Raw genomic sequence first — 15,029 nt, 5'->3', positions numbered from 1 at the left:
ATCCACCGTTTTCCTCATGTTTCCCCTGTTTTTCCCACATTTCCAGTTATCGGCGGATATTATCAGTGATAACGATATTATATCTTTATCTCTGGCCAGCAAAACTTGTAGCAATACTGACAACTCGAACACTGCATACATGTTTGATTTTATGTTTGGACACAGAGATTGCAAATGATTTGCAAGAAATTGGGAAATTTTGATTTTTTTTTTAATTTTCCGCAACTTGGCCCATCTCCTCCAAATCTCGAAATCGAAGCACCCAATCCATGACTTTTCATGCAAAACATGAAAAATCATGAATTTGTAACAATTTGACACTAATTTAAAATGATTTACAGAAAATAAAATGATTGAAGTCGAAAATGCTCACCAGATCAAACTAGTGGGATATATCGCACTACACGTGCGTTTCGTATCGCACGGGTGGCATACAAGATAGTTCATGGGATATATCGGCCGATAACGTCAATATTTAAAACACTGCTTACCACCATGTGAGCCTTGTGCTAATTTTCGAAGAAAAAAAATGTGAGCCTTATGCTTGCTCTTTTCAATGATTCAAGTTGAACTCACTTTGTCCTAACTAGCATAGTTCTTGAGGACATTTCACATAGCCAAACCATCCAAAGTCTACCTCATCTTATTACCTATAGGTGCTACTCTTAAGCTCCCACAAATGTTGCCAGATCTAATTCTATTCTTCCTTGCCATGCCACTCATCCATCCCAATGTACTCATTTCAACTACACTCATCCCATGAACATGTTCTTAACTGCCCAACATTCTGTCCTATAAAGCAAGGCTGATCATATAACTAAACTACCCCATAGCTATCCAATAAAAATTTGTTTGATTGGCATGCAACAAGCACATAAAACTCCAAAGGCACATCTCCAATTCTTCCACCCAGCTCTAATCCATGAGAAACCTCCTTTTGAATCTCTCCACTCACATGACCCAAGATATCAAAAAATGGTCCCTTTGGGGTAATTCCCAGTCAGCAATCTTGACCAACTCTCCATTTCCACTCCTATTTGTCCCGAAGATTGCATTCCATAGACTCTGTTCTAGTCCAACTAGTTTTAAAACATTTATCCCCCACCATTAATTTTTATATGGCCCACAATTGGGACATTTGAACGACTACACGCGTGCGGAATTTTAAATATATCAATGTATAATGCTGGCAGATGGATCATGCCATTGATGGTCGGACACGCTAGTCCCACCCAATGTTCAGAGTATCAATATCATGACATGTATCAATGATCGGGGATATCACCAATATTATCGCCGCTACTCGGGAAAATATCATTATCTAAGGGAAATATTAGGGAAACATTAGGAAAAGGAATAAAACTTCTAACGATGGTAAAAGACACATTTACACTGCATGAATCAAAATACTGCAAAAAAACAACACAACATAATAAGTTTCCATTTCATAGGGGCCTAAAAGTTAGTATAAAATAAATATATATAATTTGTAGCCAATCAATAGATCAACCAACACTCATTAATATATAAAAAAATTTACATTAATTAACAATGAAAAGCACATATTTTTCAATATAAAAATGGAAAAATTAAGTAGACCAATTTCCCCCATTTTTCACTTAAATGATAATTTTTTTTTCCACAAATCCATGTCAATGCATGACATGGGTTTTCATTGCAACCATGCTAACATTTGGAAAAATAAAATAAAATAAGTTCCTATGTTTGTTTTGTCGCCTTTGAGTTCCAACCTATCTCCAGTTTAAGTCAAGATTTCTCCCTAAATCCATACTTTAATTCAATAAAAACCAAGAGTAATTGAAATTACCTAAGAAAAAAAAAATCCAAAAAAAAAAAAGGCCAAAAAGTCAGAATTTTTTTCAGTTTTTGAAATTTTGCTAATTTTGTCATTTTTTTTTACTATTTATAGATACTTCCTTAGTATCAAGGATATTATTGCTAGTATCAAGGATATTATGATGATATCACCGATACCAAAGAACTATTACAAGGGATATTTCCTCAAACTATCGTTGATATCAATATTATCGCTGACATAGTGATACCAATAATATCGATAATATTATCAATAATGCCGTTAATATTTGAAACATTGGTCTCACCTTGAAGTACGACCATCACCATCATGAAGTATGAACAGCTCAAATTGTGCCCATCAAAAGAAGCTCATTCAATGAGGCCCATCACCAGTCGAGACTGATCGCATGGACCAAACCACCATACAACTCCATTTCACCGTCAAATATAACCAATGTTCGAAATATCAGTATCGTGTTACGTATCGCATCCTTAGGATACAGATACATATTGGTTATCGCACGGAATATATTGTTTGTATCGGATAATTTATCGCACTTTTTAGGAAACATGAGGAAAAACTTGGAAAATGGTTGAATTTTTCAATGAAACTTTAGGGATTGTTTTTAAATAATCATAATAATAATAACCCTTAATACACACTTTTAAATCATAACATCTCAAAAAAGAAGTGCACATGATAGGTTTCCTTTGTATAGGGTCATAAGTTATGCACTATCTGACTGAACTAAGGCAACTATATTCAAATTGAATGCATAAAATTTAGAGTCTATGCGATGATCATTTCACTAAACACTCCTAAATACTTCAAATTTAGTTTCAATTAATAGTTGGTTTAAGGGGAAATTAGAAAATATATATATATTTTTTAGTAATTTTAATTAAAAAATAATTTTTATTTTTCAAAAATTGACAACGACTTAACAAATCAGTATATAAGCCCTCATATATGCTTGATTTCATTTTTGGAGTGTAACATTGGAAGCAATTTGGGAAAATTTTGAATTTCCCCAAATCTTCCCAAATCAGACCACCTACACTCAAATTTCAAAATTAGAGTGCATATGATGAACATTTCATCAAATACTCCTAAATACTTCGAATTTAAGTCTCAATTGATAGCTGGTTGAAGGAGAATTTCGAAAAAGAAAACATGGAGAACATGAAGAACCAATGGATATCGAAATCAAAGCTCCAACTCCATGATTTTACATGCAAAACATGAAGAACCAATGGATTTGTAACCATTTAACACTGATTTAACATAATTTCAACAAAAAAAAAAAAGGTATAGAAATTAAAAATGCTCACTAGATTGAAGATGCAGGATGCATCAGCACTACCTATGCGTTTCATATCGCATAGGTGGAATAAAAGATATATCGTGGGACAATCGGCCACTATCGTCGATATTTAAAACGTTAAATATAACAAAGTATGGATGAATGGAGCATCAAAATCGAAAACTTGCAACAAGATACCCTGAATTGAGGCATGTGAAGTGAGAAGCCCTCACGTAAAGGAAATTTTCTATGTTGAAGGGCCAATGCACTGAACATGTGATCAACAACGTTGGACAAGGATTATTCTTTTTTCCTCCTCTAAGCTATTACGTTCGATTTTTGTGATGCCAAGTTCATCCTCAACTATGCCCTTCGAAAAGATCAACCTAGAATGCGTCTTTAGCCTCCTTTCCCTCCATATACCACATCCATGTAGCATGAAGAGAATGCATATGATAAGATCTCTTAGGCCCCACACAAAGCTCAAATACACCATAAGTAGAAGTCCTCTAAATTTCATACTCTAGTTGTTGTTTTGCATAGTTCCATTAACTGCCTTCTTTAGTTGCACTGCTTATTAGTTTTTATTTCGTAGTAGTGGAAGTCACTATTTTGTTTATAAAAGGATGTTCCTCACATAATAGAGAGATAGCTTGAGCACCTTGTGTGTGTTAGGAGATTGTGGCTTTTTTCCCACTGACCCACTAGAGAAAAAAAATCCTAGATTTCCCCAGTACTTGGTTTCTCACCACTCCAACACTTGTCAGGTGGCAAAATCCAACCCAAACAACTTTAGATCACCGTTGAGTCACTCGCAAATCATAGAGTTTGTCTATCCATCGGTAGCCTTTGTCATTGTCCTCGTTTCCGTTCCCAACAACCCCTACGAATCGTCATACCAACCAATGGCCTACATTACATGTACTCTACTTCAGTCCAACTAATTTTAGAAACTTTAGGTTACAAAGCATCACTCCATAGTTCTAGCTTTCTGTATAAACCCTCCTTCGTCTTGTCAATCGAAACTATGTCATCTAAAAAATCAATAACATTCAATTCCTCTATAGACCAAAACCCCATATCCCAAGTTTTCCCTAAATTGCCCCATTTTTAAATCGTAATTCCCAATTTCCCAAATTCTAACCCTAAATTTCCACTAACTCCCCCAAATTCACCAGGCCAAAGGTCTCAATTATGCCACAATCCCTAAATTTCCCAAACAATTAAATCTAGTTTATAGAATCCCCAAATCCTCCAACCTAATTTTTCCATTTCTCCCAAAACCATCAATTACAAAGGAAGCTCAAATGGATTTCAAAAAATCCAATGTGATGACCTTGACACTTTAAAATAAAGAAATCAAGAAGAAAAATATCAGATAAGTTTATCTAACATATAAGAAATTTGGGAGAAGATCCCAAGCTTTGGTCAGAAACAAATTGAGAAAACCATTGAACAAGGACCTTAAAGCCCCTTTTTATACGTTCTCACCCTTCTATGGTGTTAAAAATAAATAAATAAATAACAAAAAACAAAACAAAACCAAAAAAACAAAAAAACAAAAAAAAAAAAAAAAAAAAAACAAATGGACCAACACTTTTTAAGTGCCTTGCAATACGCTACCATGACAATCTAGAGGACGTAGCGATGCATTGTGAGCCAATTATGCTTTCGTGGAAAGCAGATGGTGTGTATGATAATCGACAATTAGCCCAGTGAAATACCAATACCAACTATATGGACCTCATTGGATGCCAAACTCAAAACAGAAGTCAAAATCAACAGCAAGAATTGATGAAACATACAAAATAAACGCAAAGAAGGTATATAGAACTCAGCATTTGCATGACCATATCAGATAATAGACATACTGAAGGACTGCCAAAAAGTAAAGAGCCTCACATCCAATGGAAAGAAAGAACATTTTCCACGTAAGTAGATTTCTCTTGTGATAGGGGATGCAGTGAAAGAATTCTCTTACCATAGGGGATGTGGAATTTTTTCGTGGGCGCCCCCTCCGCACCCGAAGACCAAATGGCACCTGAATACTGGATCCACCAAAAGAGTCCTGCCTAGAAACCGGCAACATGGATCCAAACCCCTTCCGATGGTGCTGGTTGTGAGATTTGGCACGCTGAAATTTATCTGTCAAACTCATAGTAGGAATTTCTAATCGTCCACTACAAGTTCTGGATGTCACATCTGATGATTCTTCAATGTACCTCCTTGTAGGCTTGCGCAACCTCTTCCGACTTACAAATGCATTTTCTCTATCTTCAAAATTCAAGCCTTCAAATCCAATTTTACCAGACTCCGGAATGCTGGAAGCCAGAGCATCACTGCTAGTATGACCTTCCCTTCCAGCATCTCTGCCTAGTGGTGGAGCCTTATTACCAGAAATATCTGTGAAAGGGTGGTATATTCTTTGAGATGAATCATCAGCAGATGTGAAAATCATTTCATCTTCATTATCATGAGAAGATAGTCCACTTTGCAAGAGGCTACAACCATTATCCAACTCAATAAGGTTCTGCAAACCAAACAAGATACGGCGCTTGAGCCACTGCTTGTCCTTAACAGACGTCTCCCGTCCAAATGTGCTCCTAAAGGCCTCGTGAAGTTCGCGAATCGTCATATTCTCAAGTAAGAAAGTACTCTGATCAGATGTAGACTCAGGCAACGGAACAATAGCACTTGAAAAGTTTGATGTCCCAGCAGGATCATTGTCCCTCTCACTCAAGCCTGGGGAGAGGGTTCCTGTGCCTAAATCTCCCAAACATAGCCCTCCACGCGGAGCATAATCTAAATGAGAACTTTCTTCCACAAACCCAGTATCTGAACACAAAAAACCAAGGATGATATGTAAATCATACTGAATTCTACTAAAAATGACTTAGTATGATGCCAAGAAGGCCTACCAAAAAGATATTCAGCACAATCACTAGAGAGACCACTAGTTACATGAAGACTCCCTTGCTCATCAACTCCTTGCAACATGCCATCAATAAACTACAAAGACAGAACATCACTCTAGTCAATAGCATTACCAAGAGAGCATGAAGAAGGAAATAAGAACTCACATAAACAAATCTATAATGAAATAATAGTGGGGTCTAAAGCAATGACAAATCTACCAGACAAAAACATCATCGCATTAAGAATATCCATGCACCAAGAAATAAGACAGGTTTCAAGCAAGCAGCCAGCAGAAAGCAAGCAAAATGGTTAATCCAACTTCCATGACAATCTAGGCATATCATGGATGGGTGAATTGACATTCAGTAAACTTTTCTAATAGAGATAATTCAGGCATTGGTTGATCTGATGCAAGAAACAAGGGTGAGTCCATATCATGGGCCAAGTTCTGAAATGTGATGATCAGTCCAGGAAGTTGCGGTTGGATTGAATTTTTAAATAGCACCAGAATGAGAAATAGTTGGGCGTAGAACTAAAGTTAGTACTGCAGGCTAAACATCCACTAGAAGCCAACAGGTGGTCCATGGCAAGTGGAAAGCATCAATAAGAGTGAAGATATAGGTATAATTATAAAGAGGTGGTTTTCTATCCTTCACATAAAGATAGACATGCATCCTTCATTCCATCTCCCCAATATATTAATGAGGATACAGTCCCTATGGACCCAATGATCCACCAGGTCCAAAATCATATGAGCATACAATCTTAACAATCAGATCAAATGCATATCTTGGCATATTAAATGAGATTACATTGCTTCTCCATTACCCTTTCCTACATCCAATTATTTTCTTGCAAGACGCTAAGCATTTAGGAGCCACCAACTGGACAGTTCAGACCACCATGTCTTGCTACATGTCATGGGCCGATAGAATGAAAAATAGAAATTGAATAGTAGGTCTTGGCTTGGAAGAAGTAAGAAACAAGAAATTCCCACGTCCAAACCACCATAAGAAATTGACTGGAAGATAAAGCCCTAGCAAAATGACTCGATGAACCATCAAACTAATAAATAACAGTAAGAAATATTTAAATTAATCAAACAAACAATGTCTGATGCATGTTTGCAAGGAGTTAGAGGGTGGAGCTTTTGTTTGGAACTGTCGCAATTTATATTTCAGATATTGATAAATTAAAAACAAAGTGCTAGGTAGTCCATTAGTGGATAACAATCAGGATCTCTTTCTCCATTAACTAAGTCAATAGAAATTTGTAAACATACCACATTTAGGTCCAAATTTACCAAACACTTTTTTTTGGTATGATCAAATGATATTTATTATATCATATTTTGAAAGGGAAAAAAAAAAGCCTTCAACTAACTAGGTATCAACCCTTTCTAGAACAGTTGTTTGAGAAAACCTAAAACCTTATATTCTTACCTAACAATCAAGACAAATTTTGCAATATCCCCTATACTTCAATCTCAGACTCTAGCAGACAGTAAATTGAACTATGCAAACATGTCCAAATATAAACAAACATACTTCGAATTTGGAATCCAGTTTCCCTTCTCGTGTGATGACAGAACCCAACATGCCTACGAAGAAATAGCAACGATTAGAAAGACAAAATGCTGAAATAGAGAATACCTGAATCTACAAGAAATAAAGTTCAGCATAAATCTACCAAATTGAAAAAGAGAATCAGATCAAAAGAATTTTCCCAAAAACATAAATAGCCAATTGTTCTGCACACTTAAGAAAATAGAGAATGGCATCGAACACATGATTGTAAAAAGGTAAAGGCTACAGGATGCGAGCACTGTAAGTAATGACACAAGAATATTTAAGATATGTTGATCATATGCTTGATACACTTTTTCTTTGGGGTTAAGAGTTTATTAACCACATGCATGTGCAGATATTGTGGCCTCATAAGATGATCCCATGCCCATTACACAATAACCGATCCAAAAGCTCAGCTAGATTCTTGGCCATCAAATTCACTTCCCAAATGAGTATGAAGATGGCATAGGAAACAGCTTCTGAATCATAGGCTGTTTCTACAGATCTTTAGCAATCCTCCAAAGCCAGGTTCCTTTACTATCAAGATAATGAGTTTAGAGTTCCCCTCAACCACAGCCTATACACAAGCAATGATAAAGGTATAGACAAAATGAAGCCTGCCTAAGCACCCTAACCTCCAGGGACACTAGATCAGCTTCACTAAAAGCACTGGCATAAGCAAACAGCACCGGCCCACATTGATGACACCAGGCAACCCCATGATCCGATTGAGGTCCAGATATGACTGAATGTGTAGTCAGTTCACCCTATCTCAAAATGGGAAGTGTTAGATGATTAGAAAGTTTATTTAGTTCTTGGGATTGTAGAGATGTACATAAATCCCCTATGGGCTATGAACAAGTGATGATTATCCCTGGGGAATGAATAATGTTTTTTATTCAATTCATACAATGGGTTTCAGTTCCAGGGATACAGTGGCCTATCGACCCCTTTGCTGTGAGGCCTTACGGCTCTATTGGAGTGACTGTTTTCAAATGCTTAACATGTAACATTGCTGACTTGGAGTGAGTGAAGATCAATTGTGTCACATTGAAGAAGAAATTGAGCTTTAATCCATATGCATTTATCTTGTAATCATAAGGTTCTAAATTCTGTTCCAATCTTGCTTAACCACATTCCCTAGACAAATGAGTTCTCATGACCACTATCATCTAAATTCAGCCTAAGATAACCACCACAGAGGAGACATCATGTACTCTAAAGCCAACTAGAATGCTAATATTACATACATCAGCTTTAGCATTGAAAGCAAAACATGATAAAGAATACTGTTTGAGCATTGAAAGCTGGAGACTTGAAGAGCTGTTACATGCAAAATGCTAGAAACCACACCACCCGCCAGCACGCATATAAACAATGCTCAATATCCTCTTATTTAGCTGATGCCATATTTCAACCAGTATATCAAAGGTACAGGAGCATCTATAAAGTCTCACCCTTTCCGTTGCCTGTGGGAACCTTAAGCGTGTCCACTAAGTACTCTAACAGCATGATTGTGCCCCCAAGGCATACACGTCAAAAAGTGAGGTGTACATGAGCCCTATGCCTCTCTTGCTATACTGTTTCCCTTCATTTTCATCACTGTAATCATGTTTTTGTTCATTTAAAAGCAAAGGAGCATTAAAAGAGTAACATTGCCTTCATTTTCATCTATGCAATCATGTTATTCATCCTTTAAAAGGAAAATAGCATAAAAAAGAATAATATTGCCTTTTCAATGTCACTCAAGTTACCAAGAGAATAGGGATTCTTTCACTGTCCAACTTCATTCTACCGCCAAACTGTAGTCCAACTTGCAATAAACCACAACTGGGGATGGTGGTAGGAAGCTGGAGAGTTGTACTGATTTCTTACAACAACGCATGCTTTTAAGGCACCATTAAATGGCAACTTGTTATATATGCATTCTTTTTGCAAATTTTTTATACCTAAATATGCAATTATGTACATTTTAACATCTCCTGAAGTTTCTCTGAAAATTCCACAGTTTTCCCCATGTTTCCCAACATTTTTGGTTATCAGTGATATTGATATTATTTCCATATCCCTAGCCAGCGAAACTTGTAGCGATACCGATACTTCGAACAATGGCTGGAGGACCAAAAAACAAAAAAGAAATCCTTTAGATCTTTTTCCAGTTAACTCTCCCCATCACAGTGAGATTGTTTATGAATTATGAATGGATTTAACAATTTTGGTGATCATGTAGCTGGCTTTTGATCAGCGGAAATGATAGGAAGGGTGACGATGCCATGAAGAATCCCTTTTAGACAAAATGAACACTAACTTCGAGTGCATGTAACTAGACAATGCTTATTTCTTGCACCTCTATGAGAATAGTCGCTCACTCACTCCATCTAATGCTCACCCCCATTTTAATGTAAATTGTTGACATAGCCATGCCAATCTCAGTTCGATCATTTGATAATGGTTCCAAGGCTATGAGTCAAGCCCATCTTAGCTCATTTTGAATCAAGTACGATAGATCATATAGTTACATTGTCCAAGGATAAGCATGCTAAATTGCTAAAAGATCATTCCAATCATGCATCATCTTCTACTAATATTGCTTAATCAGGTATAATGTCTTAACATCCTCTAAAAATATTCCTTAAGTTCATAATTCTGGAACTTCAGAACATATGAAGTATAAGCACAGTGCCTTGTCTCATTTAGATGAATCTACTCCCATTTCCTCTATAACATTAGTTTATGGTACTGGTACCTCAACTCCTGTGCCTGGAATGGCAACTGCTATTACAATCTATCCCTCCTATTGTGAATTTCATGATCTAAAGACAGAGAGGACGATTAGTAGAGGACATGAATTGAATGGTCTTTATAATCTTAACAATGGATTAAGCAAAGTTGCACTAAAAACAGATGTCTCCTCATCAGTGGCATTATAAGCTTGGTCACCTTCATTATGTGGTATAAAGAGTCTTGATCCATCGTTATCTTACGTGTCTGAGTTAGAATGAGAAGCTTGCAAGTTAAACCAGCATCATAAAGTCTCATCCCCACCTCCTCTAGACAAAAGGAGTGATAATCCTTTCTATTTAGTACATTCTGATGTATGAGATCTAGTTCCTACTACTAATTTATTTGACTTCAAGTACTTTATTATTTTTGTAGACTAGACGATTATTCCCGCATTCGCATACCCTAATTATATTGAATGAATATCAATATGAAATGTTTTCCTGCTTTAAAGAATTCCATATTGTTGGCGTGTATTCTATGTTTAGATAATGCTAATGAATATGTATCTAATGAATTTAATTCATCTCTCCTATCTCATGGCACTATTAATCAAACCTCATATGCATACACATAACACGCCACAAGAAAATATTGTTACTAAACGTAAGAATTGAGACTTAAATGAGGTTACTCGGGCTTTTATTGTTTAACATGAAAATTCTGACAATATTTTGAAGTGAAGCAGTTTGGACTGCATGTTGTTTAATAAGTCAGACACCATCACCAGTTTTGGATAGCAAATCACCTTTTCTTTTTTCTTTTTCTCCTAATATTCCTATGTTTCCCATCCCTCATAAGGCGTTTTGGTGTGTTATGTACATTAGATGAATCATATTCTTGACAAATTTGAACCCAAGGTTATCAAGTGTATCTTTCTTAAATACTTGCATACCCAACGAGAATTACAAATGCTAATCCTGCCTCTCACAAACATTATGTCTAAGTTAATGTCACATTCTTTAAAAAGACCCCTATTTTTCTGAATATGGTAAGTTGTTGCAGTTTGGAGAGATTTTTACTGCTCTTCCCATTGTGCTGGACACAAAATTTACATCAAAAAAAAAAATGTATATACGACGTTTAGTTCTGTCATTGCAAGTCTACTCCAAACGTCCCAAGCATATTAATCAAGTTCATCCAATATTGGCTTCCACCACTCATCCAACTCCATTTGAAGATCATCATCATCTTGAATCTCTTTACAGCTCCTTACTCGTCACTCTTCGCATGGATATACGTTCTTACACTCAACATCCTATTTCTCATTTTATTTCGTTGTTGACTTATCTCCTTTTTTAGCAAAATTGTTTTGTCATTGTCAACTGTGTTTGTTCCGCATTCTTTCCAAAAAGCTCTTAGTCATGATGGATGAAAACGAGCTATGGAAGATAAGATGGTTACTCTCCATCACAATCAAACGTGGACTCTAATCGACTTACCTGTTGGAAAATGGGCAATTAAGTGTCGATGGGTGTAAACGGTTAAGTACAATCCCGATGGCGTAGCAAATCACTTAAAGGCTCGGTTGGTTACTAAAAGGGTGCACTGACACTTTAAGAGTCAACTGTTACAACTTAAAAGATACTTTTCCAGTGGCAAAGCTTAATCCTATGTGGGTAATCATTTCGATTGCAACAAATTTGGATTGGCCCTTATACCAGCTTGATGTAAAGAATGTGTTTCTTCATAGTGATCTTACTGAAGAAGTTTATATGGAGCAACTGTTTGGCATTATTTCTTAAAGGAATTAAATCAAACAAAGTTTTCCATCATTAAAAAAATAAAAAATAAATAAATAAAAATTCCATTTATAGTCTTAAACAATCTCCAAGAACTGGTTCAATAAATTCAGTAAAGTTATGTTTGAATATGGAATCAAATAAAGTTAGGCTGACCACTCTATTTTGTGAGGCAAAGTGAAGAAGACATCGTTGTGTTAGTAAAGTATGTGAATGATATCATTTTCACTATGGTATGGGTATTGACAAGTTGAAGATATTTTTCGTAATAGCACTTCTATACAAAGAACTAAGGTCATCTTCAATACTTCTTAGGTATTTAAGTAACAAGCTCTAAAGTAGGCATTAATTTGTCACAACAAAAATGTGTAATGGATTACTAGCCAAGACTAATGTTCCGGACGCCAACTACTTGAAACTCTTGTGGACCCAAACCAAAATATTAATGTGGGCCAGGGAGATATGGTCGACTTTTTGGAAAGTTGATTTACTTACCGATCACCTAACTTGATATCACTTTTCCTATAAAGGTGGTCAGCCAGTTTATGCAAGCTCATTGTGTTCCTCATATAGAAGTCATGTTTCCTATACTTAAATACTTAAGAGAAGCTCCTAGTCATGGTATTTTGTATAAGTGCTAATGTTTTCAATATCAACAATATCAGCCGATATATCACACGATATATCTTGTATCCAGCATATGCGATACGAAACACACAGGTAGTGCCAATATATCCCACATGTTTGATCCGGTGAACATTTTCGATTTTCAATACATTTTTTCTGTAAATCATGTTAAATCAGTGTCAAATAGTTACAAATCCATGATTCTTTATGTTTTGTATGAAAAATCATGTATTTGGAGCCTTGATTTCAATATTTGGAATAGGCCGAGTTGTGAAAATTTAGGAAAAATCAAATTTTTCCAATTTCTAACAAATTGGTTGCAATTTATGTCCAAACACAAAATCAAACATGCATGTAACCTTATCTAGTGGTTCTTGGTAATTGGGAGATTTTTCGAAAAAAAATAAATTAATTTAAAATGTTTAAAATTATTTTTTTTGAAATTCCACTTCGATCAGCAATCAATTGCCCCCATTTCAGAGTATTCAAGAGTGTTTGATAAAATCATCACCACACCTTAATTTTTAGATTTGGGGTAACATGAGCCAATTTGTAGAAAATTAAGAAAATTTCAAAAAAATAATAATAATAAAATTTTCTCAAATCAAAGAGGATGAGTACTAGCATTATGTTAGAGAGTATCTTCACTGGTATCATTCTACTATGAACTAGGCATAATATTACTGATTTGTGGAACAGCAGTACTATGCCCAGCCCCATCGGGATGAAGATGGTTACTTTAAGCCACCATGCAGCTCTATATAGGTCTGAGCCACAACCCCACACATTATTCACAAGTATATTTGTAGTTTTCTAGTTCTTTTGCTTTTAAATAGATTGCTTCTGTTTCCTTACAAGTCTTCTTACATTTATAAATTATATGAATAGACTTTGAATATACATGCATCAGTTTAGTCAAACAGCGCATAGATTAAGACCCCATACAAAGGAAACCAATTCTGTGCACTTAGTTTTTATGATGTTTTGATTTCTAAGCGTGTATTGATGTCTTTTTTAATAATTCCTAAAGTTTCATTAAAAATCAACAAATTTCCCAATGGTCTCTGATGAGGACATCATGCACACACGCCCACACACCACCACCCCTACGCACGTACGCACGCAAAAGGAGGACCCCACCATCGATCTGGCTCGATGACGACGTCCAGAGAGGGCCTCCTTGCTAGAAGTCAAGTTTTGGTTCAGAAAAAGTGGCCCGATAGTCAAGAAAAGCCCACCATGGGATCTCATGATCGTGGCCCACTCGTCGGATTGATTTTATATTTTAGGTTTTGCTTATTGTTATTATTTAGAACATCGTAAACGCTTTAGATTTCCTTGTTTGGTTTTTATTTTAGTTTACTTCATCGCCAAGTAATAGGTGTCGCACATGGTGCGAGTTTTTAAGTATAGGGTTCTCCCTATAAATAAGCACCCCTTGTAGTTCTTTTGATTGATTGAAGTTAATAAAAAATTCCTGCTTTATTTTTCTGCTCTCTTCGTGAGTTGTGGAAGAATTCAAAAGTGGGTGCGAAGCCCTCCCTTTTCGAAGGGCTAACTACCGTGGTGCGAAGCCACATCGATCTCAATTCACCCCCATCTTCCATCATCTTTTTTTCCCATCTTCCCTCACCATCCGTACTTCAAATTTGTCCTTTTGTTGCATCAGATTTCTTCATTACAGCAGGTTTCCAGATTTCGGCCCGTAGGCGAGCTGAAACTTCGGCGGAGCACCACGCACAAACCGTACATCGGATTGAGCTGAAATTTGGGGGTTTTGGAGTCCATCCCTAGCCGACCAGGGCAAAGGTGGCCTTTTTCTGAATAGTGGGCCCCACACACATGCGGCCGGGATCACACGCACATCCATCTGGGCCATTGTTGCTGTCCACACGCGGGATTATCTTTTGGCTCAGGTTTTTATCCTCTTTTATCCTCTCATAACCGTTTTTCATAAATTCTAACCATAGATTACATGATCCCTAATTGATTTGCCCTTTTTTATCACCTTAGGGTTCCTTGAATTGAAATTAGGGAATCCCTTGGATTAGGGACTGATTTTTATGCATGAGTAGTTGATTTTATTTCCCTTTGACATTGTTTGGTTTATAATTTTTATTGGTCCAGTCCTAGCCTGTGTCGGCTTGGACCCGCATAGATTCCCCTTTAATTGAATGTTTGGATTTTCATGTGGGATATGGAATTTGTGTGATTGTTTCTGAATTGGTGTGATATAAGCCTGAAATCTTGCATATCATATTTAAATTCACGTC

General features: G+C 36.3%; 1 protein-coding gene across 4 annotated transcripts in view; it reads right to left on the bottom strand.

The window, feature by feature from the left end:
• LOC131231899 (uncharacterized) overlaps positions 1 to 15,029 on the bottom strand; it is a 102,047-nt gene that overhangs the window by 65,740 nt on the left and 21,278 nt on the right. For all 4 annotated transcript variants that reach the window (XM_058228256.1, XM_058228255.1, XM_058228257.1 and 1 more), the window contains exons 4-6: positions 7,586 to 7,638; positions 6,041 to 6,131; positions 5,104 to 5,957 (exon numbers count right to left, since the gene is read on the bottom strand). In XM_058228256.1, the coding sequence (XP_058084239.1) occupies positions 5,104 to 5,957; positions 6,041 to 6,131; positions 7,586 to 7,638 (998 nt within the window). The remainder of the gene's footprint in view (positions 1 to 5,103; positions 5,958 to 6,040; positions 6,132 to 7,585; positions 7,639 to 15,029) is intronic.

The sequence above is a fragment of the Magnolia sinica genome, chromosome 17, assembly GCF_029962835.1.
Source record: "Magnolia sinica isolate HGM2019 chromosome 17, MsV1, whole genome shotgun sequence".
NCBI classification, from domain to species: domain Eukaryota; kingdom Viridiplantae; phylum Streptophyta; class Magnoliopsida; order Magnoliales; family Magnoliaceae; genus Magnolia; species Magnolia sinica.
Note: the sequence above shows the minus strand (reverse complement) of the source record. Positions and strands in the feature narration are given on the sequence as shown.